Here is a 25,062-nt window from a genome sequence, read left to right on the forward strand (position 1 = left end):
GATTCGAACTGCTGGCCTTTTGGTTAGCAGTCGACCTCTTAACCACTGCCCCTCCAGGGCCCCAGTGGCCTTTTTACAGAGTGCGTCTCAGGGGATAGATGAGGAGGAGAGGGTGCAGAGCAGGGCTTCCGAAGAAAAACACCGAGGGGAGATGGGGATGCGCTAGGGCTGTCTCAGCATCCGCTTACAGTTTTTCCTGCAGAGAACAGGTTTGAGATTTTTTCCCCTCTAATTTTTTTTCAAGGCTGAGTCCTACCATTGAGCTGGAATTACTTTCTTAATAATGAACTTGATCTGTTCCTCTCCAACCCCCACTACTCTCCCAGATTATTAAAACTTTGAAATCTGGGTCATGGAAGAAAGAACATGGATAAGCCACTTAATGTCAGTTAACTCAGTGTTTCAATATGTAAAATGAGCAGATGTAATGGAAGCAAAATCGACCTGGAAGGATTGATGGAGATACTTTATGTAAAAGTAAATGCCTCAGTCAGCATATAAATGCAAGGGTCTAGAGAAACTCTTTATAGCTGAGGAAGCACAAGGTTGGGGAGGTTCACTTCAAAGCCAAGGACAAGTAAGAAGACTGACTTGACTCTCCACAGGGTTCTTTCACTTATACAGTAAAACTTGCAAGAGCCAGACCAGTGTAAGGTGGAAACCTGTCAGAGAAGGAAAACTCAAATATTTTCCACTATGATGAGTGATAGAAAAGTGGTAAGACTGCACCCTGTCAAAGATGGAAAACTTTTGAGACTCTGAAAAACAAGGTGGTGCTGCTGAGTTCTGGCCCTCCCAGGCTTCACTGCACTGCCCTGCTCCTCCTCATTGAGTGTTTTGAGGAATGTCTCCTTCCTTCCCTGCCTCACATTCCTTTTCCCCTTTCCAGACATCTCCTGAAGAGCTGCCATGTCTGTGGATTTTGCATCTTCCTCAGAACAGAACAACACCCATGAAACCAAAACCCCAAATCTCCGAACAGCCGAGAAGAAGTGTTGTGAGTTCTGGGAAAAAGGAGGGGCTGCCTTCTCCCAGGGTTTTGTTTTGGGAATTCTGTATGGTTGTAATCCTAGACTCTGCTGATTGGTTGGAGTAAGACATAATTCTTTGACATAAGAATTAAAGCAGTCTCCAGGGGAAAATTTCCTGTTTGAAACAAATAGACTCAGTGATATGTTGGTCCTGGGAGCTGTACTGCTGGTGTAGCTCAGCAGTTTCTTACTGCTTTCTTTAACTGAATCTCTGTTTCCAGGGAGATTCAGTTCTGCACACTCACTTGCCATTGGAAGTTAGGGCAAGCGTTATTGTACACACAATGAGTAAGGCAGAGTGGCAGGGTGCAGGAGTTACTTGGGGCTGGTTCCGTTATGAGGCACATCCCTGGGTGGTGCAAATGGTTTGCTGTCGGCTACTAACCTAAAGGAAAACAGTTTCTAACCCACCCAGCAGCACTGTGGAAGAAAGGCCTGGTGATCTCAGCCAAGAAAACTGTTTGGAGCAGTTCTACTCTGTAACATGAGGTTGCCATGAGTTGGAATTGACTCATGGCAATGGGTTTTTGTTTTTGGTACTGTTATCAGTTTCCCTTCATCCTGTTATTTGTTACTGTTATCAGCACCCTCCCAAAATTGGGCTGCATTTTGGGAGGGTGCTGCTCACTGTAGAAATCCCAGTTAGGAGCCAGTGCTTCCTGGCTGCTCTCGTTCCTACAGGTCCCAGGGGAATCAGCTCTGACATTTGATTTCTCCAGGCACCTTTCTTTCTCAACCGGTTTAGCCTTTGCTCTTTGCAAACTATTATTCCTGCAAGCACTTTCCCCTGGGGACAGGTTTTGGGTGAACATTTTCAAGCTGATCTTTTAGCTAGAGACAGCACAGGGGTTTGTGGGGAGATGAAGCAGCGTCTCCTATGCTCTGTGCATCTGCATATCCTAACCGTCATTATAGTCTGCACAGCCCAATCCAAAAGGCCCGGGGCACCTGGCCCCCATGTGTTGTTTCTGGGAACCTCAAGGAATGCTAACTCTTGCCCCTGCTTCCAGAGTGCACCTCTTTCTTTTTGGAACCCTGTCAGTCAGTTCTCACTTCAATGGTTATATATATCAGCAGGTGGAAACAGCCGACCAGCATGAGACTGGGAAGTGTCTCATGTTCAGAAGCCTTCCCCAGAACCTCAGCCTTGATGTCATACCCTTGTCAGTCTCATGATTAACGATGATGATCTCCTTTCACCTAACACCAATGTGGCATGCTGGAGTTTGGACTGCAGCAAAGGCAGCTGGCTTGGATGTGATACCGGGGTTGGTATACCTCTATGATTAGTGTCTCCTTTCTCTGCCAGGGCAGGATGCCAGGTACCAAGGGCAAAACAACCCATGGAAGACAGCTAATATAGCATGATATCTGAGTGCTCCTTCTGGAGTCTGCCTGCCTGGGTTTGAACCCTGGCTTTCCTAAGTCGTCATCGTTGTGTACCCTTGAGCAAGTTGATTACCCTCTCCATGCCTCAGCTTGCTTCTTTATAAAACAGGAATGCTAACAGTATCTACCCCCAAAGTGATGTGAGGATTAAATGGGTGAATAGAGTGAGCCACTTAGAAGAGGCGGGACACATAGCTTACATACATTATTTTTCACAGGTGTCTCTAGCTGCATGTAGTGTTTACTCCTGAAACATTGTGTATAAGTTGAATTATACTCTAATGCTGTGGTGGGAGCTCACTATTTCAAAGAGCCCCGTGAAGAACTTTTCTCCGTAAAGAAAGCCTCTCGTTTGACAATATTGTAACGCCAGATTTTAGGGTATCGGGTGCATCTCTTAAAGGGAGGTGAGCTGGTGTTACTAGGTCAGCTAATCCAAGAGAGAGAACTGGGGAGGGGGAACATGCTGATGGTTGTGGGGGTCCCTGATCCTGCATAATGTCCACTGTCCTTCTTGCTTCGTTTTATTCTCCACACTAGGAATCGCCCCTACCTGCCTTCCTATCTTTTCTACAGTTTTTCTGCCTTGAAGACTTGAGTCACCTTCTGATAAGGAAGAGCAGTCCCAGGTCTGTTTTCTGTTCTCTAGCCTCTTAATTCAGGAGCCCTGGTGGCACAGTGGTTAAAGTGATCAGCTGGTAACTGAAAGGCTGGTACTTCGAACCTGTCAGCCACTCTGGGGAAGAAAGATGTGGCAGTCTGCATCCGTAAAGATTTCAGCCTTGGAAACCCTATGGGACAGTTCTACCCTGTCCTGTAGGGTCATTATGAGTCAGAATCTACTGGACAGCAGTGGGTATGAGTGGCCTCTTAATTCCTGCCCTGGGCTCTAATTTCTCCTCTGTAAGCTCCACCCTTTTCTCCCAAGGCTTTTTATCCTCCACTGGAAGCATCTGGGTTGTTCTAAAGCAGCCGTCATTCATTTAGCCCCTCTCTACTTACCCTGGTGGCGTGGTGGTTAAATGATGCAGCTGCTAACCTTTTGGTTGGCAGTTCAAATCTACCAGCTGCTTCTCAGAAACTGTATGGGGCAGTTCTGCTCTGTCCTATATGGTCGCTAGGAGTCGGCATCAACTCGAAGGAGACAGGTTTGGGCTTTTTTTTTTTGTCTATTTGCCTCAAGGAGTAGACTGTGAGACTATTACAACCATAGTCAAGGGAGAAAATATAGGTAGGAGAGTGTGTTAGGTTTTGTTTTGTTTTGTTTTGTTTTGTTTTGCTGTTTACCTGCCCCTTGGTAAATGCTATGGCTCCTTAGCATTCACCCAGCTGTGGCTTTGTTAATAGGTCTGCCATTATCCCCTTGCTGCCAATTTCCCCTGGGCTGACTGACTTCTAGTCTGACAAGTGACTGGGCTTCAGGGCCGAAGAGTGACTTCAGGGAAGCCAAACCTCCAGCCTCCAAGGAGCATAACTGGAACCTGAGCTCTTCCAGGGAGGAGGGGAGAGGGGATGAGTGGTTTCAGGGTTCTGTGAAAGCAGGATTTGGGGGAGGTCTATGTGATTTACTTTCTTTCTTCTCTCCTGTTCTTTATTTTTTTCATATTTTGAGTTAAGTCTGAAGCAGACAGGTTCCTATGTGTACCTTACCCATGTTCCAAAAGCAATCCATGTCTCTTAGTCTCCTAGTGCTGCTGTAATAAAAATACCTTCAGTGAGTGGGTTTAAAGAACAGGAATTTATTTGCTGGAGGTTAAAAGTCCAAATCAGGGTGCCAGCTGTTTTGATTCCTTCCTTACTTGCAGACTTGTGGGTGTTCCTTGGTGATCCTCATGGGGCATCTGTCTCCCACTCCTGATGTGTGCATATCTCTATTTAATCTGCTGTTTTATAAGTCAGAAGTGGTTAGATTTACAACCCACCCTATGTGGATAAAGTTTAATTAACATAACAAAACCCTGTTTCCAAACAGACTTGCATTGACAGGTATAGGGGTAAGGATCTCAACAAAGATTTTGGGGGGAAACAATTTAAAACATAACATTATACTCTTTGTTGTTGTTGTTAGGTGCACTGGAGTCAGTTCCAACTCATAGTGACCCTATGCACGAGAGAACGAAATGCTACCAGGTCCTGTGCCATCCTCACAATTATTGTTATGTTTGAGCCTATTGTTGCAGCCACTGTTTCAGTTCATGTCCTTCCCACGTGCGAAACACCTTTACCCTAGTTCATCATCTCAAAAGTCATAACCCATTCCAGCATCAACTGTAAGTCCAAAATCTCATTTTCTGAATCATCTAAATTAAGTATGGGTATGACTTTGGGTGTCTTCCATCTTTCGGCAAAATTCCTCTCCACGTGTAGACCTGTGAAGCCTAGAATACAAGTTATCTGCATCCAAAGGGCAATGGCGGAACAGACACAGCATAGACATTTCCATTCCAAATGGAAGAAATTGAAGAGAAAGAATGGGTAATGGGTACCCAAAACCCAGCAGGGCATATTTTATTAGCTCTCAAGTCTTGAAAATAATTATTTTCCTGTCACATCTGGGCAATGACTCCACCTTGGCCACACTCTTTGGATTCTGGGTGGAGAGCCCTGGCCCTAGGTGTCAGCCCCACCCTCCAGGCCCACTGGGATGGCAATGTCACCCCCTTATCTTTGGGCAGCCCCATTCTCCTGGCCCACCTGAATGGCAGCTCCACCCTCCGGAACTGTGGTGGAGACCCCATTCCTTGAAACCTAGAAGGCTGTGGCTCCACCCTTAGAAGCTGAGAAAGTAGCAGCCCCGGCTTCCCATGCTCCTTCTGACAGTCTTACTGATTTCTGAAGTGCTTCTGGGATGGTGCTTTCCATTTCTTGAAGGACAACAAATGTTCCCAGCCAAATAGCTCCACTGGCCCATTTCCTATCTGTAGAATTCCAGGAGGCGAACAGCTTTCCTTCATTTTGTCCTGTCTCAGTCCTTTCCAGTCTGAGCTGACAGGATTTCTGCTTCAGTGATTAATTGGAATCATTGGTCACAGGCCTAATCTCTTTAGCAAATGACTGTGAGCCATGCCCTAGCTGAAAGTTCCAGGATATACTTTCTTAGTTTGTACAACAGAATTTTCCAGATCTTTAAATTCTGGTTTAATTTTGCACAGTTTACTCTAAATGTGTTTCTTTCCTTTCACATGTTACAATGCACAACAAGGAGAAAGCACATTGCATGTTTGCTCAAGATTTTGCTTAGAAATCTCCTTAGCCAAATATCCAAAGTAATCACTTATAAGTTCTACCTTCCACAAAACGTTGGAACATAATTCAGACAAGTTTTTTGCCACCTTATAAAAAGGATTCCTCCAGTGCCAATAACATGTTCATCATTTCCTTTTGAAGCCTCACCAGAAACACATTTAACTTCCACATTTCTAACAACATTCTGTTTGTGGCAGTAGAAGCTTTCTCCACAGCTGTCAGTTCTTTCTGAGCCCTTATCAGAATCAAGCTTACATTCCATGATTCTGTTGAGTCTCTTCAAGGCAATCTTATTATCAAGCACATCAAAATTTCTCCACCCTCTACTCATTACCCAGATTCACAAGAGGACATAGAACCAGGGATATCATTGCTGACGTCAGATGGATCTTGCCTGAAAGCACAGAACACCAGAAAGATGTTTACCTGTGTTTTATTGATTATGCAAAGGCATTCAACTGTGTAGATCATAAAAAAATTATGGATGACATTGTGAAGAATGGGAATTCCAGAATGCTTAATCATGCTCATGAGGAACGTGTACATAGATCAAGAGGCAGTTGTTCAGATAGAATAAAGGGATACTGCTTGGTTTAAAGTCTGGAAAGGTGTGGGTCAGGGTTGTATCCTTTCACCATACCTATTCAGTCTTTATGCTGAGCAAGTAATCCAAGAAGCTGAACTCTACAAAAAGAACTGGGCATCAGGATTGGTGGAAGACTCATTAACAACGTGTATTATACAGATAACATAAACTTGCTTGCTGAAAGTGAAGAGGACTTGGAGCACTTACTGTTGACAATCAAAGACCACAGCCTTCAGTATGGATTATACCTCAACAGAAAGAAAAAAATCCTTACAACTGGACCAGTAAACAACATCATAATAATTGGAGAAAAGATTGAAGTTGTCAAGGATTTCATTTTACTTGGATCCACAGTCAAAACCCATGGAAGCAACAGTCAAGAAATCAAAAGACACATTGCATTGGGCAAATCTGCAAAAGACCTCTTTAAAGTGTTGAAAAGCAAAGATGTCACCTTGAAGACTAAGGTGTGCCTGACACAAGCCATGGTATTTTCAATCGCATCATATGCTTGTGAAAGCTGGACAGGGAATAAGGAAGACAGAAGAAGAATTGACGCCTTTGAATTGTGGTGTTGGTGGAGAATATACCATGGACTGCCAAAAGAACAAATAAATCTGTCTTGGAAAAAGTATAACCAGAATGCTCCTTAGACGCAAGGATGGCGAGACTATGTCTTACGTACTTTGGACAAGTTCTCAGGAGAGATCAGTCCCTGGAGAAGGACATCATGCTTGGTAAAGTACAGGGTCAACAAAAAAGAGGAAGACCCACGACAAGATGGCTGCAACAATGGGCTCAAGCATAATGATTGTGGGCATGGCGCAGGACGGGGCAGTGTTTCATTCTATTGTACATAGGGTTGCTATGAGTCAGAGCCAACTCATTGGCACCTAAAAACAACAATGACAACTACCTATTACCCAAATCCAAAGACCACTTCCACATTTTAGGTGTTTGTTAGAGCAGCACCCTCACTTACCAACCTGCTGCCATTGAGTTGATTCCGACTCCTAGCGACACTATAGGACAGAGCAGAACTGCCCCATAGAGTTTTCAAGGAGCATCTGGTGGATTAGAACTGCCTACCCTTTGGTTAGGAGCCATAGCACTTAACCACTATGCCACCAGGGTTTCCGCACCCTCACTTACTGGTACTGAATTCTGTCTTAGTTTCCTAGTGCTCTGTAACAGAAATACCACAAGTGAATGGCTTTGAAGAACAGAAGTTTATTTTCTCACAGTTCTGGTGCGTAAAAGTCCAAATGAGGGTTTGGCTGTGTTGATTCCTTGTTGGTAACACTAGGCATTCCTTGTTCCTTGGTTTGTAGACAGCCCTCCCATGTCATCTGTCCTCCTTGTGTGTGTGTATGTGTGTGTATGTGTGTATCTGCGTATACCTGCATCTAATTTCCTTATAACTCGGGAATGATTAGATTTAGAACCCACCCTACTCAGGTGTGATCTAATTAACACAGCAAAGAAAACTATTTCCAAACAAGTTTGTATTAACAGATACAGGGGTTAGAATTACAACACATATGGTGGGGGCAGGGAACACATTTTAATCCATAACAGTGTTCATAAAAAAATTCAAACAATAAAGAAAGAAAATAAAAAATATCTCACAACCTCTCCTGACTTTGTAAAGTTTGATTCTTTCAGACATTTTATTCGGCCTCTCCTGACTCTGTAAAGTTTGATTCTTTCAGATATTTTATTCGGTGTACCCTGTTAATGAAAACACATTCATGTTGTACATATTCTGTTCTATGCCATTTCCATTTTTTTTCCCCTTACTACATTTTTGAAATCTTTTGCATGTCAATTAATGCAGATTTACCTTATTCTGCGTAGTATAGAAAATATGGCTAGAGCAGCCTCCCACTGATGGACATTTAAATGGTTTCCAGTTTTTCAGCATCCAAATCAGTGCTGCAGCGAGCACGCCTGCACATACACCTTTGCACGTCATGTTGGCGACTTCTGCAGAAATAGTAGGAGAAAAGGTAGACGTATTTGAAATGTTGATCAGTGTTACTAATTTGCTCTCTCAAAAAGTTCTACATTAGAGGCTGTTTTTAATATTTGAAAATGCGTGATGAAAATTGGGCATTATCAGCTATAACTGTGCTGCTTAACTGAAGCGTCGGTTTTCTTAGTGTTTGTTTGCAGCCATATGAACTCGGTTATTTCATGCCTGTCAACCAAGCAACAGGAAATAATTATGACTTCTGAGGAATAAAGAGAAGGTAATTACTAATGAAATATAGTTTAATGGGCAGCATATTTCAAAATATGAGGCCTCTTTAGAAAAAACAATGGAAGAAGACTATGGTCATGGAAAGGCTGGGGACCACCACCCTCCTCACCATCCTTCAGGATGAGATTAGGATGCAGTTGTGTTTACCCCGGGCAGTCGTGTTTACCCCGGGGGTCCATTCAAGTGCTGACAGGAGGCATGAGAACGGGTGGCTGGGACTGAATGGGCAGTCATGAGGACAGGAGCATAGTGAGAGCCTTGATCTTGATTTTCCACTGTGGTATAGTGGACAAAGGTGTTGACTTCTCTGGGCTTCAGTTTTCCTGTCTGTACGAGGGAAGTTATCAAACCCTCATTTCCTCCAAGCGAGGTTATAAAGGGAAACTGAGTTTAAGATTGAGAAGCGAGCTAAACCTTGCATAAAGAAAGTAGAAGAGAATTTCAGGATTGAAACAGCTTTCTGTTGTATGTTGGGAATAGGGTGGGGTGTTACATTGTCTCTGAAATTTATCAGTGTAAGGTATTATTCACAATAAGGTAGCAGTCGTGGTTTTGTTTTAACACGCAAGACAGAATGTTCCTAGTTTTGCTGATGTGGCAATTTGAGATAGGAAGATGTGGTTTAGCTTTGTGCTCCGGAAGTCTCGAATGAGAAGTACTGGTTGTGGCAGGTGTGTGTGGGGATGGTGGGCTCAGGTGGGGGCAGGTGTGTGTGGGGGTGATGGGTGCAGGTGGAGGCAGGTGTGTGTGGGGATGATGGGCTCAGGTGGGGGCAGGTGTGTATGGGGGTGATGGGTGCAGGTGGAGGCAGGTGTGTGTGGGGGTGATGGGTGCAGGGGGGGCAGCTGTGTGGGGGGTGATGGGTGCAGGTGGGGGCAGTCGGGGTGATGGGCACAGGTGGGGGCAGGTGTGTGTGTGGTGGTGATGGGCACAGGTGGGGGCAGGTGTGTGTGGGGGTGATGGATGCAGGTGGGGGCAGCTGTGCGGGGGGTGATGGGTGCAGGTGGGGGGCGTGTGATGAGCACAGGGGGCAGGTGTATGTGGGGATGATGAGCACAGGAGGGGCAGGTATGTGTGTGGGGTGATAGGTGCAGGTGGGGGCAGTTGTATGTGGCAGTGATGGGTACAGATGGGGGCAGGTGTGTCGGGGGTGATGGGCACAGGTGGGGGCAGGTGTGTGTGGGAGTGATGGGTACAGTGGGAGGTGTGGTGTTGGAGGGCACCATGGGGAGTCCTAGTGGCAGGTGTTTTCTTTTGTTCTTAGCACTTTCTGTCCAGTTGGGTAAACATGGAGCAGCTGGCCCCCGGATGGCTGTAGAGCAGCTCCCAAGATGAGTTGATTTTCAGTTCTGAGGAGGGTAAAGGGCCTTTGGGGCAAGTGCCTAATGGGCTGGAAGGTAAGGGCAAAGCAGGCCTCCGAGAGGTACAGGTAATGAGCCCATCCATCATAGGGGAAGGAGAAGAATGCTGAGCTGGAGAAAGTGAAGACTCAGGGGGTTTTACTGCTTAAGCCTGAGGCAGCTTATCCCGTGCAGTGTGTACCTGCCGTTAGGGTCAGAGACCAGGATTAATGCCAGCCAAGGCTGCAGATGGTGTTTGCTGTGCCCTGTATGCCCTATTTGGACTAGGCTGAAAATTACCTGTGTTTGTTGTTATCCAGGTACCCACCTTGCAGGGAGCTCCAACCCAGGGTCAAGATTTTCCTCATGCAGAGTGGGTAAAGGACTAAAAGCCAAGTCCTTTGACTCTCAGTCTAGGCACGCACTCCTCCCTTACCACCAGGGGCACTCCCTTCGCCTTCTGAGTACTTCTTGCAAACACCCTGAGGAAGCATTCTTCCATTCTGGCCCTTCTTCCCACTTCTCCATTGAGATCTCTTGACGTTTCTTCCTCAAAGATGAAAGGTGAATTTTGCACCCCTGAAGCCCAATTTTACTGATTTATTATGCCTAGAATTATAGGGTCACTTGTCCCAGGGCAGAAAAGCAGCCGCAGTTTGCAGGGCAGCCTCTGGAAAGCAGTGCTGGAGCAGGGAGTTGGAAGGCAAAGCCATCTTTCCTTTCTTGTCCCTGTGCAGGGCCTTCTTTGTATTTGCCAGGCTTTTGTGAGCCTCTCAGATTACGGCAGTTTGGGTGCGGGCCCCAGGAAAGCAGCTGGCAGCAGTGTGGGCTCCTCACCCACCACTCTTCTGGAGCCGGAGGGGCAGGAAGGAGCCAGCCCCTGTAGCAAACTGACGAGGAGTCACAGCCTATTTCTTTGGAGAGAAACAACTGAGGCAGCACAAGATCTGGATCCCAGTGATAGTAGCTTTACCTTGACTCATTACGTGTCCGTAGGCAAGCCCGGTGAGCTCAGAACATCTCTTTTGCTCCCACCTGTCCACTGAGACATATCTCTGTAAATGAGCGTTCCTGCAATGAATCCTCAAAGCAAGGACAGAACAGTGACATTCCAGCTTTTAAGTTGTCTTGCCTTTATGTGGGCCATTGAGACTGCTAGCCCATGTCTGAGACGCATTTTTGGCTGTGATGCCCTGTGGGCTAGCTCTACCATGACACTTCCTGCGGTCTGTTAGAGGTATGGGAAATATTCACTATAGTTTAGAAATCCTGGCTTAAGGAGGAGCTCATGGTCTTCCTGTAAAGGCCAAAGCAGCTTGAGGCAAGGCCGTTTTTGTGATGGGCAAGCTAATTCTTGCCAGTGGCTATGAAAGGATGGCGGAGACCCTCGGGTTGGAAACTGCTGGACCTGTTACAGAAGTCAGCTCAGTTCTGCGCTGGTGGAATCTCCAGGCATAAGAGCTTCCTTGACAGCTATATCATTCTCCTATTGTTGATGGTTACTTTCTTTCTAACCTTTATCACTTATTTCTTCCATCTTGCCACCTGGGATACTTCTGTGAAGACCTCGGGCACATGGGGAAGAGATGTCCTGGTTTGGGAACTTTCAGAAAGTCTGTATGACCCTTTGCCTTTGTTTCTGGAAAATCCACCTGATACCTCTTTAGTTTGCCTTCTCAGTCTTCCTGGACCCATGCCCCCACAGGTTCATGAGGAATAAAGGATATAGTGGCTGAAGTTCCTAGCCCAGTGTGTAAGCGTTTCTAGTTCCCTAATCAATTCATTTTATTCTGTTTTCATTTCCCTCTAGCATGGGCCTCCTATATGACCAACTCCCCGACTCTCATCGTCATGATTGGCTTGCCAGCCCGGGGCAAAACTTATGTGTCCAAGAAACTCACACGCTACCTCAACTGGATTGGGGTGCCCACCAAAGGTAGGTGCAAGTCGCTCTTGGGAAGGGAAATGATCAGTTTCTGGGCCTTACAGATCTCTGGGAGATGTGTTTTCTCTGGCGCCAAGGTTACATGGTGTTCCTAGAAGAAATAGTGGTTGTTTCCTGTATTTGCTGGATTGACTTCCTGTCCCCAGACTTGTTTCTTCCTGGCCTGGGCAGATTGGACTAGTTTTGAGGGAATGCCTTTGATAGAAATATTAAGAACAAAGTGAGTCTAGGGCTTCACATTTTCAAAGTACTTGCATATGCGTCATCTTGTCTGTTCCTAATAGTACCTCTGTGAAATAGAGTGGCTGAGGGAACTGAAACTCAGACAGCTTAAGGTCTAGTGAATTAGGACTGGAACCCAACTGTTTTGACTCTTAATCTTGTATTTTTCCCAACATAACAAGATGTTTTTTCACCCTCTTGGCTACCCAGACATTAGGCCAAGGAGTCCCCTCTGATGGAGTCATTGTATTGTTTCACTGCTAAAGGGTTTGGGTGTCTCCTGCAGTGTTTAATCTTGGGGTGTATCGGCGTGAAGCGGTCAAGTCCTATAAGTCCTATGACTTCTTCCGGCATGACAACGAGGAGGCCATGAAGATCCGCAAGTAAGTCTTTTTTAAGGTCAACTCTCTCTCAGCCATCATGGGATTGGATGTGGCAGGGATTTGTTTTCTTTTCAGTAAAGATCTAGTGGGGATTTTAAGTGGAAGTTATGTGATGGGCAGGCTTGGGCTTGTGTGGGTAGAAGAACAGATTCAGAAAGGTGCTTGAATGGTTGTAGGCTAAGCCTAAAGAGGGAGAAGATGTATGCACTGGGGCAAGGGAAGGATGTAGGATAGTACAAAAACCTCAAGGAAAGAGTTGAAAGGTCTAGTTAAGGAAAAATTTTGACCAATAGGAAAAGTAAGTGGGAAGGGATGTGACTCATAGCAATCCAGCTGTTTGTATCTCTGGCTATTATTGAGCTTGACCTTGCCCCACTTGCCTTGCCGATGTCTTTTGCTCTCCTGGCAGACAGTGCGCTCTGGTGGCACTGGAGGATGTGAAGGCGTATCTCACTGAGGAGAGTGGGCAGATTGCGGTGAGCATTATCTGCATGCTCCCCTTCTTGGTCTTCACCTTTCAGCAGCCTGGCTGCTCACACTCACTTTGAGTTCGCCTTGGTGGGATCCCATTTTTCTGTTCCCTGGATCTACCTTGTGTCCTCTCTTCCCAGGTGTTTGATGCCACCAATACCACCCGGGAGAGAAGGGACATGATTTTGAACTTTGCAAAGGAAAATTCCTTCAAGGTAGGATCTGACTCCCATGCTGGGGAGAAGGGATGAGTGGAGGTGAGGAGCAGGGATGGGAAAGGGGTGGCTCTTGTGGGTAAGGACAGGATTGGATATCTGATTCTCCTTTCTTGGACGTACCCCCCAATCCTTGAGTGTTTTCTTTCAGGTCCTTTCTCAGGCCCTTAGTCTATATGTGTGAGGCCCTGGGCATGTGGTAAGAGCTATTTTTCCAATGCGTAGACCTTCAAGGCCACTTTCATGAAGAAAATCATGGGAGATGTGGTGGCTGGGATAGGGTGGTGTAAACAGGTGGTTTTAATTAACAGCCTGACCTGTTAATTTGTGACTTGTTTATCACTGCCTTCTTTCTCCTGGCCAGGTATTCTTTGTGGAATCTGTCTGTGATGACCCTGATGTCATTGCTGCCAACATCCTGGTGAGTGACACCCCCGCGTACCACCTCCTCTTCATCCTTTGTTCCCTGTGTGTGTTTGGTGGGTGACAGGGAGGGCAAGTGGGTAATGTCAGAAAGAAATGGACATGTCTCACATTACAGAGTGATCCTTTCTATCTGCCAGAGCACCATTCTGCACTTCCGTATCTTCCCTTGAGAGAGGCAACAGGCTTTGGAGGGTGAATTAACTGTGGAATGGAGACCAAGACTCAGACTGTAGGAGTCCTGGCCCTGGGCTCTGGGTGTTAGGGTGGAGACGCATGTGCTTAGAAAAGATCACACTCTGCTTTATCTGTCAGGGCTGCCTTATGGGACGGCCATCTGCCCAGCTGTCTAAGGTTCCAGCCAGCGCTCTCTGCATTTCAGCTTCTAGTGTCCTATGGGGTCATAGGATAAGACAGTTCCCATTTGATGGGCTGGGCTGTGCTGAGGAGACATCGGTGCATGGTATCACGGTGGTAGTTTCCCAGCAGCTCAGGAACTCAGGATCATCTAGGGAAGAGGCATCCATGTATCAGGTTAAGCACCCTATTCTGATTGGTAATGGGGAAAAATTGAATCGCATTCTGTTCCCAGGAAGGTACATAAAGGGATCGGGGCCCAGGAGCAGCCTCAGCCCTGACTGTCTCTGACCTCCAGCCAAGGGCAGGCGCATGACTCCCCAGTTGTCTTTCTTGTGTTGTTTGCCAGGGTCACAGGATGGGGGAGGGGTGCTCAATGAATGGGAATTGCCAGCACTCCAGTGAAAGGCCACTTTTTTTTCCCCAATTTTTTATTATTGTACTTTAGATGAGGGTTTAAATAGGGCAAAGTAGCTTCTCATTAAACAGTTAGTACAAATATTGTTTTATGACATTGGTTACCAGTCCCACGAAATGTCAACACTCTTCTTTCTTGATCTTGGGTTCGCTATTACCAGCTTTCCTGTCCCCTCTTGCCTTCCCGTCCTTGCCCCTGGGCTGGTGTGCCCATTGAGTCTCCTTTTGTTTCATGGGCCTGTCTAATCCGAAAGGCCACTTTTATGAACTTTTTTTTAAGCAGTGGCTATTTGCAAGAGGGCTGTTAAGGTCAGACCTGTGACTAGGCCCTTGCCATTCTCATGATTTCAGGAGGTAAAGGTGTCGAGCCCTGACTATCCTGAAAGGAACAGAGAGAACGTGATGGAGGACTTCTTGAAGAGAATCGAGTGCTACAAAGTCACCTATCAGCCCCTGGACCCAGACAACTATGACAAGTAAGGTTTGAGGCCACGGTTTGAAGGGGTCTCATCTGGGAAAAGAGCCTTTCTCCCTCTGTCTCCAAACTTCCTCTGACAATCAGGACCAATAATATGTAAAACATTCAAGTGAAAAAAGGTGTGGGTCTTGTGGCTTTTATGTGGGTTGCATATTATACTTAACATTGAAGTTTTTGGTTTTTTTAATCATTTTTTATCCTGTTTTCACCACAGTGTTATTGACATTTTGAACAAGGATAATTCCTTGTTGTGAGGGGCTGCCTGTCCCATGCATTACAGTAGAATGTTTAGCAGCAGCTCTGACTTCTGCCCACTAGATGCCAGTAATACCCCCTAGTTGTGATAACCAAAAATGCCAAATGTGCCTTTGGGGTGCAAAATTACTACCCACTGAGAACCACTACCCTAGATTAGTAGCTCTGAACTAAGGTGTTGCAGGATACACCTCAGGAGATACATCACTACTTTTTGGTTACTTTTTAGTTGATATTTAAAGTTTATGTATACACACAAGCACACATAAAATACATAGGTATGTATGTAATATATATTATACCGTGTAGTATATAACCCATTATATATTTTTTTTTTTTTATGTATTACACATAATGTATATATATTGCATGTAAAGTCCTTAAATACATGCCTGGCTCAGAGACATGTCTAACAGTTGCTAGCCATCAATACTATGGCAGTGTCTCTCAGCAGTGTGGTATAGAATACAGGCATACCCTCGTTTTATTGCACTTCACTTTATTGTGCTTCACAGATACTGTGTTTTTTATGAATTGGAGGTTCGTGGTAACCCGGTGTTGAGCAAGTCTGTCGGCGCCATTTTTCTAATAGCATGTGTTCACTTCATGTCTCAGTGTCACATTTTGGTAATTCTCACAGTATTTTAAGCTTTTTCATTATTATTGTCTGTTATGGTGATGTGTGATCAGTGATCTTTGGTGTTAGTATTATAATCGTTTTGGGATGCCACGGTGAACTTAATTGATAAACGTGTGTGTTCCGACTGCTCTACCAGCCGGCCGTGCCCCCGTCTCTCTCCCTCTCCTTGGGCCTCCCTGTTCCCTGAGACACAACAGTATTGAAATTAGGCCAGTTAATAACCTTACAGTGGTCTGTAAGTGTTCAAGGGAAATGAACAGCCGCACATATGTCACTTTAAATCAAAAGTTAGAAATGATTAAGCTTACCAAGGAATACATGTCAAAAGCTGAGATAGGCTAAAAGCTAGGCCTCTTGCAGCAAACAGCTGAGTTATGAATGCAAAGGAAAAGGTCCGGTGAACGCCAGTGAACATACGAATGATAAGAAAGCAAAACAGCTTTATTGCTGATATGGAAAAAGTTTTAGTGGTCTGGATAGAAGACCAAACCAGCCACAACATTCCCTTAAGCCAAAGCCTAATCCATAGTAAGGCCCTAACTCTCTTCAATTCTATGAAGGCTAAGAGGTGAGGAAGCTTGAGAAGGAAAGTTTGAAGCTAGCAGAGGTTGGTTGGTTCCTGAGGTTTAAGGAAAGAAGCCGTCTCCATAACATAAACGCAAGATGAAGCAGCACGTGCTGGTATAGAAGCTGCAGCAAATTATCCAGAAGATCTAGCTGAGATAATTGGTGAAGGTGGCTACACTAAACAACAGATTTTTCAGTGCAGAAGATGCCATCTAGGACTTTCATAGCTAGAAAGGAGAAGTCAATGCCTGGCTTCACAGCTTCAGTGGACAGGCTGACTCTCTTGTTAGGGGCCAGTGCAGCTGGTGACTTTAAGTTGAAGCCAATACTCATTTACCATTCCAAAAATCCCAGGGCCCTTGCTAGTTATGCTAAATCTGCTCTGCCTGTGCTCTATAAATGGAAAAACAAAGCCTGAATGACAGCACATCTGTTTACAACATGGTTTACTGAGTATTTTAAGCCCAATATTGAGACCCACTGCTCAGAAAAAAAGATTCCTATCAAAATATTACTGCTCATTGACAATACACTTGGTCACCCAAGAGCACTAATGGAGATATACAAGAGATTAATATTGTTTTCGTGTCTGCTAACACAGCATCCATTCTGCAGCCCATGGATCAAGGAGTCATTTTGCCTTTAAAGTCTTATCATTTAAAAAATATTTTTCATAAGGCTATAGCTGCCATAGATAGTGATTCCTCTGATGGATCTGGGCAAAGAAAATTGAAAACCTTCTGGAGAGGATTCACTATTCTAGATGTCATTAAGAACATTTGTGATTCATGGGAGAAGGTCAGAATATCAACATCAGCCTGAGTTTGGAAGAAGTTGATTCCAACCCTCATGAATGACTGAGTGGTTCAAGACTTCAGTGGAGGAAGTAACTGCAGATGTGGTGGAAATAGCAAGAGAACTAGAATTAAAAGTGGAGTCTGAAGATGTGACTGAATTGCTGCAATCTCATAATAAAATTTTAATGAATGTTCATAGTAAAATTTTAATGAATGAGGAGCTGCATCTTATGGATGAGCGAAGAAAGTGGTCTCTTGAGGTGGAATCTACTTCTGGTGAAGGTGCTGTGAGCATTGTTGAAATGACATGGAAGAATTTAGAATATTACATCAACTTGGTTGATCAAGCAGTGGCAGAGTTTGAGAGGATTTACTTGACCCTAATTTTGAAAGATTCTACTGTGTGTAGAATGCTATCAAACAGCATCACCTGCTACAGAGAAATCTTCCATGAAAGGAAGAGTCAATTGATGTGGCAAACTTTATTGTTATTTTAAGAAATTGCCACAGCCATCCTAGTCTTCAGCAGCCATCAGTGTCAAGGCAAGACCCTCCACCATCAAAAAGATTACGGCTTAGTGAGGGCTCAGATGATGGTTAGCATTTTTTAGCAATAAAGTATTTTTTAATTAAGGTATATACATTTTTTTTGACATAGTACTGTTGCACACGAATAGATTACATACAGTATAGTGTAAACATAGCTTTCATATGCACTGGGAAACCCAGAAAAATTCGTGTGACTCGCTTTATTGTGATATTCACTTCATTGCGATGGTCAGGGAACCGAACCCGCAACATCTCCGAGGTATGCCTGTGTGAGGTGTAAGAGCCGTGGTAAAACATCAAGCCCATGCCAGAGAAAGATGATATGCACCTGGAGACGTGTGAGAATGTGGCTTTGTGAAAGAAAGCACAGGGCAGTTAACAGGTCTATTCAAGGGGTACAGCCCTGCAGGACAAGCAAATGGCAAGACAGGTGGGCATGATACTCTGTTAAACAACTGCTATCGTTTGAGACTTTGAATTCCTTCAGTTGTATTGCCCGGTAGTTTAGCATTTGGAAGTGTTCTCTTAATATAGAGGTTGAAAACCACTGCCCTAATATGGCATAATAGTATATTCTTTGGTTAGCTCAAAGTCCTACCTAGAAAAACATTAAAACAATATCTGTATGTATCAAAAGTGTTTATAGGTGCTGTCCCTGGTCATAGGGTTATTTGCATCATTCTATCTCTGTTTGTTTTGTTTTTCCTGAATCTTTTTGTTAGTAAGCACTTGCTACTTTTATGAGGGCAATTTAATGATGACCACAAAGTGTATGGTCTATGGAAGTACCTTTGAGAAAGGCTTGATTGGGTAGATGCAGGGACCACATAGAGATCTGTCAGTGGCTCTGCCACCTCCTCCCCTCACCTCACTGCTGGTGATACCATATTCTGACCAGAGCTTGACCGCCTCAGAGGGGAGTTGTGCATTTCAACAAATTTCGGGATTATCAAAATCTTCAGGCCAAATCTTGTCCAGCCCCTGGGAAGAAGGCTGAATTCTGTTTATCATATTTAGCTACATTGCATGACACACTATGGCACTGCTTATATAGTACTGACTTACTAGAAGTTCAGGAAACCTGACTTAATCTTAGTCCTGAGGAGTAATCCATTTCTTACATTTTGGATCCATAAATGTGGATGGGGTATGACAAAGGAGAGGAGGCAGGACTGCTGTGAGCCTATAAGTAACTATAGAAATCCTTCCCCTTCTACTGTTATCCTCACACAGTTAGGAAATAGTGGAGTAGGAACTGAGGAGTCCTTGGGTGGTGCAGTGGTGATAAGCCCTCAACTATTAGCTGAAAGGTTGAAACTTTGGACTCTATCAGAAATGCCTGGGAAGACAGGCCTGGCAATCTACTTCTGAAAGCCCACAGCCTTGAAAACTCTATGGAGAGCACATGGGGTCTCCATGACTCAGAATCGACTTGATGGCAACTAACCACAACAACAACTGTTATCCTCAGCTTTTCATACCTAGGGTTTTTTCCTCCCCACTCTTCCCAGGGATCTTTCTTTCATCAAGGTGATAAATGTAGGCCAGCGATTTTTAGTGAACCGAGTCCAAGACTACATCCAGAGCAAGATAGTCTACTACCTCATGAATATCCACGTCCAGCCTCGCACCATTTACCTTTGCCGGCATGGAGAGAGCGAGTTCAATCTCTTGGGGAAGATTGGGGGTGACTCTGGCCTCTCGGTGCGGGGAAAGCAGGTAAGTAGTTATCTGGCAGGCTGGATTTCCTAGGCTGATGTGTGGAAGGTCATGCCTGAGGTCATCTCCTTTAGCTCCATACTTCTTCTTAAATCCTGTTTGGGCTTAGGCTGTGGGTTCAGATATTCAAGCAAATGCTAAGGATGTTTCCTTGCTCTCTGACATTAGCTCTATATTGAAATCTATCTGGGTAAATTGGAACCATTTCTGCTGTGATCATTCAGCCATCGGATATTTATTGGGCACTCCTTATGTCCCTAGCACAGTACAGGGTGCTCCAGTTGAAGTTCATTTCCTCTTGGGTTTATAGTAACTATGTAGCACCTCACAGATTCTGACTGTGACCATACGCATTGTCCTTTATGAGCAGAGTTAGCAGTTGTATGTGCGTGTGTGTGTTTTCTTTTTTTTAGAATTTCTATTTTCAAACCCCAGTTTGCCCAGGCTCTAAGGAAGTTTCTTGAGGAACAGGAGATAGTGGACCTCAAAGTGTGGACGAGCCAGCTGAAGAGGACAATCCAGACTGCTGAATCCCTGGGGGTGACCTATGAACAGTGGAAGATTCTGAATGAGATTGATGCTGTGAGTAGGAAGCTCCAAGGGCTAAAAGCCAATAAGAGTCTTCTATTCAGGCAAAAACTCTCAGTCACAGTCTGGGCAGTTTTAGCTAGAAAGTTAGAACCACCTAGTTGAAAGTTTGAATCTAGGGTCAGTTCAGGCGTTGGGGAAAGGAAGGGGGATAATTGCACTCACAGTTGGGGCTTCTTGTCTGCGTCTAGCAGCTGTGCCAGTGATGGCACCTAAACCAGCTTTCACCTAACCACTCTGGCACCGAAGTAGAGTGGGGCTACCAAGGCCTCATCTATTCCTTTGTGTATTTTCTTCCTGGGAAGAAGAAATAGCTAACAGCTCATGTCCTTAATTTCTGTACAGATCTCTTGATCAGCTGTTCTACAAAAGTCCTTTCCAAAAGTTTTCTTGGCTTTCTCTGTCCCTGAGCACACAACTGGCATTTCTTTTCTTCCTCTGTACTCTTTTATTTTCCCCTCCTACAAAAAGTCTCCAGTGCCCTCAGCTCCCCTTCCTCCCCCACATTTGTTCCTGCTGATTTTTCTTGACCTGTAAGTTCCTACAGTAGTAGGAGAAGTGGCTGCTTAAGCTAGGGAAGCCACCTGCTCCCTGCAGCACCCTCACCCTGTGAGTCCCAGATACTCTCCTGGCCAGTCAGTTGTGATATGTGAAAGGACCCAGCACGGTGCCTGGCACATAGTAAGAAACCAGCATTGTTCGGTGTTGTCCTTATTTGGAGTGGGGCTAGTGTTGGTCTGTCTACCTCTTCAAGCCTGTGTGGCTCCTTGCAGGGCGTGTGTGAGGAGATGACCTATGCGGAGATTGAGGAGCAGTACCCAGAAGAGTTTGCACTTCGAGATCAAGAGAAGTACCTGTACCGGTACCCCGGTGGGGAGGTGAGGCTCCCTTCACATGGCACGGTTGCCCCACCCTTTGCTGAGGAGTTAACTAATTTGGAGGAAGATTGAATGTGATTTTGGGGTCCTGGAAAGGGTGGTTTGGGGCCATTTGGTTTATCCTTCTGCCTTGGGGTCATACTGTGTTTAATTCAGCTTAGGCAGTCAAATGCCTCATTAATCTGTTTAGATCTCCAGGGAAATGGGTGACAAGTTTTGATGAAGATGTTCTCTGCATTAAGATGTAGGGGAAACAACATGATATATTTTTTTTAATTATCATTTAATTTTTAATGTATTTTAATACATCTGTAGTGGTTAAGTGCTATGGCTGCTAACCAAAGGGTCGGCAGTTCAAATCTGCCAGGCGCTCCTTGGAAACTCTATGGGGCAGTTCTACTCTGTCCTATAGGGTCGCTATGAGTCGGAATCGACTCGACGACACTGGTTTTTTCTGGGTATAAACAACATAAAATTTGCCATTTTCACCATTTTACATGCACAGTCTGGTGGCATTAATCATTTCATCCACAATGCTGTGCAGGCAACACCACTTTTTGTTTCCAAAGCATTTTTGTCACCACATCCAGAAATCAACAATCTTTCTTCCTATGTTCCATCCCCTCCATCCCACCTCCACCTGACAGGTATAATCACTGAGTAAATGTATGAGATATGGATTTCTTTCCTTATCATCTCTAGTGTTTTAGGCTATTTCCTGGTCTAAGTGACTTCCTACTCTAGGGATGTGCAAGGCAGAGGTGTATGAAAGAGAATGGCCGAGGTCCAGGGAAACACCAGGAGTCTCTTACTTGCCTCACACACTGTCTGTTAATCTATGGGGAGAGAAAAACTAAAAAAGGCTGAGTTCAGACCACCTCTTCTTTTTCTTTTTTGTTTATATATGTGTGTGTGTGGAGGGGTGCATCTTATGTATGTATGTGTATATTTTAGTGAAAATATACACCGCAGAAGATACACCATGTCAGCAATTTCTGCACATACAATTCAGTGGTATTGATTACATTCTTCAAGTTGTGCAGCCATTCTTGTTACCCTTTTTGAGTTGCTGTTGCCACTTTGATCCCACAGATAATTCTTTAAAAGAGTACGATGCTCAAGACAGACATATTTTACGAATTAAGTAAGCTACCATTTGGTTCAAAGATGACTTCAGGGGATAGTGTTGGATTAAGGTTTAAAGAATATCTCAGGGCAGAAACAAATTACCAACTTCATATGGACGGGCAAGAAACCCTGGATAAATAAAGCATTACTGAAAAAGAAGAACAAAGTGGGAGGCCTCAGTCTACCTGCTTTTAGAGCCTATTAATACCGCCACAGTAGTCAAAACAGCCTGGTACTAGTACAACAACAGATACATAGACCAATGGAACAGAATTGAGAATCCAGACATAAACCCATCCACATATGAGCAACTGATATTTGACAAAGGCCCAAAGTCAGTTAACTGGGGGAAAAGACAGTCTTTTTAATAAATGGTGCTAGCATAACTGGATATCCATCTGCAAAAAAGTGAAACAAGGCCCATACCTCACACCATGCACAAAAACTAACTCAAAATGGATCGAAGACCTAAACATAAAATCTAAAATGATAAAGATCATGGAAGAAAAAATAGAGACAATGTTAGGAGCCCTAATACACGGCATAAACAGTATATAAAACATTACTAAAAATGCAGAAGAGAAACCAGATAAGTGGGAGCTCCTAAAAAGCAAACACCTGTGCTCATCCAAGGACTTCACCAAAAGTGTAAAAAGACTACCTACAGACTGGGAAGAAGTTTTTAGCTATAACATTTCCGATCAGCGCCTGATCTCTAAAATCTACATGTTTCTGCTAAAACTCAACCACAAAAATATAACCCAATTAAAAAATGGGCAAAGGATGTGAACAGGCACTTCACTAAAGAAGACATTCAGCCTGCTAACAGATACATGAGGAAATGCTCACGCTCATTAGCCATTAGAGGAATGCAAATCAAAACTACAATGAGATTCCATCTCACTCCAACAAGGCTGGCATTAATCCAAAACACAGAAAATAATATATGTTGGAGAGGTTGTGGAGAGACCGGAACACTTATACACTGCTGGTGGGAATGTAAAATGGTACAACCACTTTGGAAATTGATTTGATGCTTCCTTAAAAAACTGGAAGTAGAACTACCATATGATCCAGCAATCCCACTCCTTGGAATATATCCTAGAGAAATAAGAGCCTTTACACGAACAGATATATGCACACCCATGTTCATTGCAGCACTGTTTACAATAGCAAAAAGTTGGAAGCAACCAAGGTGCCCATCAATGGATGAATGGATAAATTATGGTATATTCACACAATGGAATGCTATGCATTGATAAAGAACAATGATGAATCTATGAAACATAACATGGAGAAATCTGGAAGGCATTATGCTGAGTGAAATTAGTCAGTTGCAAAAGGACAAATATTATTTAAGACCACTATTATAAGAACTGGAGAAATAGATGAAACAGAGAAGAAAATATTCTTTGATGGTTACGAGCAGGGAGGGAGAGGGGTATTCACTAATTAGATAGTAAAATTAGATAGTAGATAAGTTTTATTTTAGGTGAAGGGAAAGACAATACACAGTACAGGAGAGGTCAACACAACTGGACTAAACCAAAAGCAAAGAATTTTCCTGGATAAACTGAACACTTCAAAGGTCAGTGTAGCAGGGATGGGCGTTTGAGGACCATGGTTTCAGGGGACATCTAAGTCAGTTGGCATAATAAAATCTATTAAGGAAATATTCTGAATCCCTCTTTGGAGAGTGGCATCTGGGGTCTTAAATGCTAGCAAGCAGCCATCTAAGATGCATCAATTGGTCTCAAACCACCTGGAGCAAGGAAGAATGAAGAACACCAAAGACTCAAGGTAATTATGAGTCCAAGAGACAGAAAAGACCACATAAACCAGAGACTGCATCACACTGAGACCAGAACTAGATGGTGCCCACCAGAACTGATGACTGCCCTGACAGGGAACACAACAGAGAACCCCTGAGGGAGCAGGAGAGCAGTGGGATGCAGACCCCAAATTCTCATAAAAAGACCAGGCTTAATGGTCAGACTGGGACCAGAAGGACCCCGGAGGCCATGGTCCCCAGACCTTCTGTTAGCCCAAGATAAGAACCATTCCCAAAGCCAACTCTTCAGACAGGGATTGGACTGGAATATGGGATGGAAAATGATACTGGTGAAGAACGAGCTTCTTGGATCAAGTAGACACATGAGACTATGTTGGCATCTCCTGTCTGGAGGGGAGATGAAAGGGCAGAGGGGGCCAGAAGCTACCTGAATGGACACGAGGAGAGCGTGTGGAGGGAAGAACTGTGCTATCTCATTAGAAGGGAGAGCAATTAGGAGTGTATAACTAGGTGTATGTAAATTTTTGTATGAGAGACTGACCTGATTTGTAAACTTTCACTTAAGCGCAATAAAAATTAATTAAAAAAAGAAACAATCTTGGGGCAATAGTTTCAGGGGGTTCTGCCAGCCTCAATGGCTCTGGAAAGTCTGACCTATAGTTTTCTTAGTTGAAATCTTGCTTTGGAAGGGTCTGAGTATTCTCAAGAGCTGTCAGGCTCTGGGGGAGTGAGCAGGTGACACAAAGTTGCTGAGCCTCTAGGAAGAAGGCCAGCTGGGGAGAAGGAGAAGTGACCTCTCCACTCTGGGACCCAGCCACCGACTTGCTGCCAGCTTGCACCTGGCCTCCTCCCAGCCTTTGCACTTGCCCCCACAGTCATACCAGGACCTGGTGCAGCGGCTAGAGCCTGTCATCATGGAGCTGGAGCGTCAGGGCAATGTCCTCGTCATCTCCCACCAGGCTGTCATGCGCTGCCTCCTGGCCTACTTCTTGGATAAGAGTGCAGGTGCCATTTGTGGGAAGGGCCCGGGGACACATGCATGGGGAGAGGGCAGGACTTGGGGTACCAGGATCCCTGGCAACCAGACCTTCCCCTCCTCTGCTCACGCTGGAGTACATTCTTCAGGCAGCGGTGTGGGACTCCCAGCAGCCACTGTGTCAGCCCCTTGCTGAATGTACTCTGCTGGCACAAAAGCCAGCAGTGGAGCAGGGCTGCTGCTGGAGCTCCTGCTTAGCTAAAGGGCTGGCATTGAGCTGGCACTCCTGGCAGCTTTGGCCATGAGGAAGGGGTAATTTAGAAGCACCTTCATTCTTTGGATTCAGTGTAGGGCAGTTGTTTCTGGGTGGAGAAGTAGTTCTCATACTTCCTGCCCTCCTGATCTAC

General features: G+C 44.7%; 1 protein-coding gene across 5 annotated transcripts in view; it reads left to right on the forward strand.

Annotated features, from left to right (window-relative positions):
- Window positions 1–25,062, forward strand: part of PFKFB2 (6-phosphofructo-2-kinase/fructose-2,6-biphosphatase 2) — a 36,843-nt gene that overhangs the window by 731 nt on the left and 11,050 nt on the right. For 4 of the 5 annotated variants that reach the window (XM_049858558.1, XM_049858560.1, XM_049858561.1 and 1 more), the window contains exons 2-12: window positions 890–997; window positions 11,666–11,791; window positions 12,309–12,405; window positions 12,815–12,881; window positions 13,017–13,091; window positions 13,456–13,512; window positions 14,640–14,764; window positions 19,086–19,293; window positions 19,729–19,875; window positions 20,655–20,759; window positions 24,555–24,684. In XM_049858558.1, the coding sequence (XP_049714515.1) occupies window positions 910–997; window positions 11,666–11,791; window positions 12,309–12,405; window positions 12,815–12,881; window positions 13,017–13,091; window positions 13,456–13,512; window positions 14,640–14,764; window positions 19,086–19,293; window positions 19,729–19,875; window positions 20,655–20,759; window positions 24,555–24,684 (1,225 nt within the window). In that variant the 5' untranslated portion in view covers window positions 890–909. Of the gene's footprint in view, window positions 1–889; window positions 998–2,105; window positions 2,300–11,665; window positions 11,792–12,308; window positions 12,406–12,814; window positions 12,882–13,016; window positions 13,092–13,455; window positions 13,513–14,639; window positions 14,765–19,085; window positions 19,294–19,728; window positions 19,876–20,654; window positions 20,760–24,554; window positions 24,685–25,062 lie in introns of those variants that run through there. The other variant, XM_049858559.1, reaches the window with a different exon arrangement.

This window comes from Elephas maximus, chromosome 18 (genome assembly GCF_024166365.1).
Source record: "Elephas maximus indicus isolate mEleMax1 chromosome 18, mEleMax1 primary haplotype, whole genome shotgun sequence".
Classification (NCBI taxonomy): domain Eukaryota; kingdom Metazoa; phylum Chordata; class Mammalia; order Proboscidea; family Elephantidae; genus Elephas; species Elephas maximus.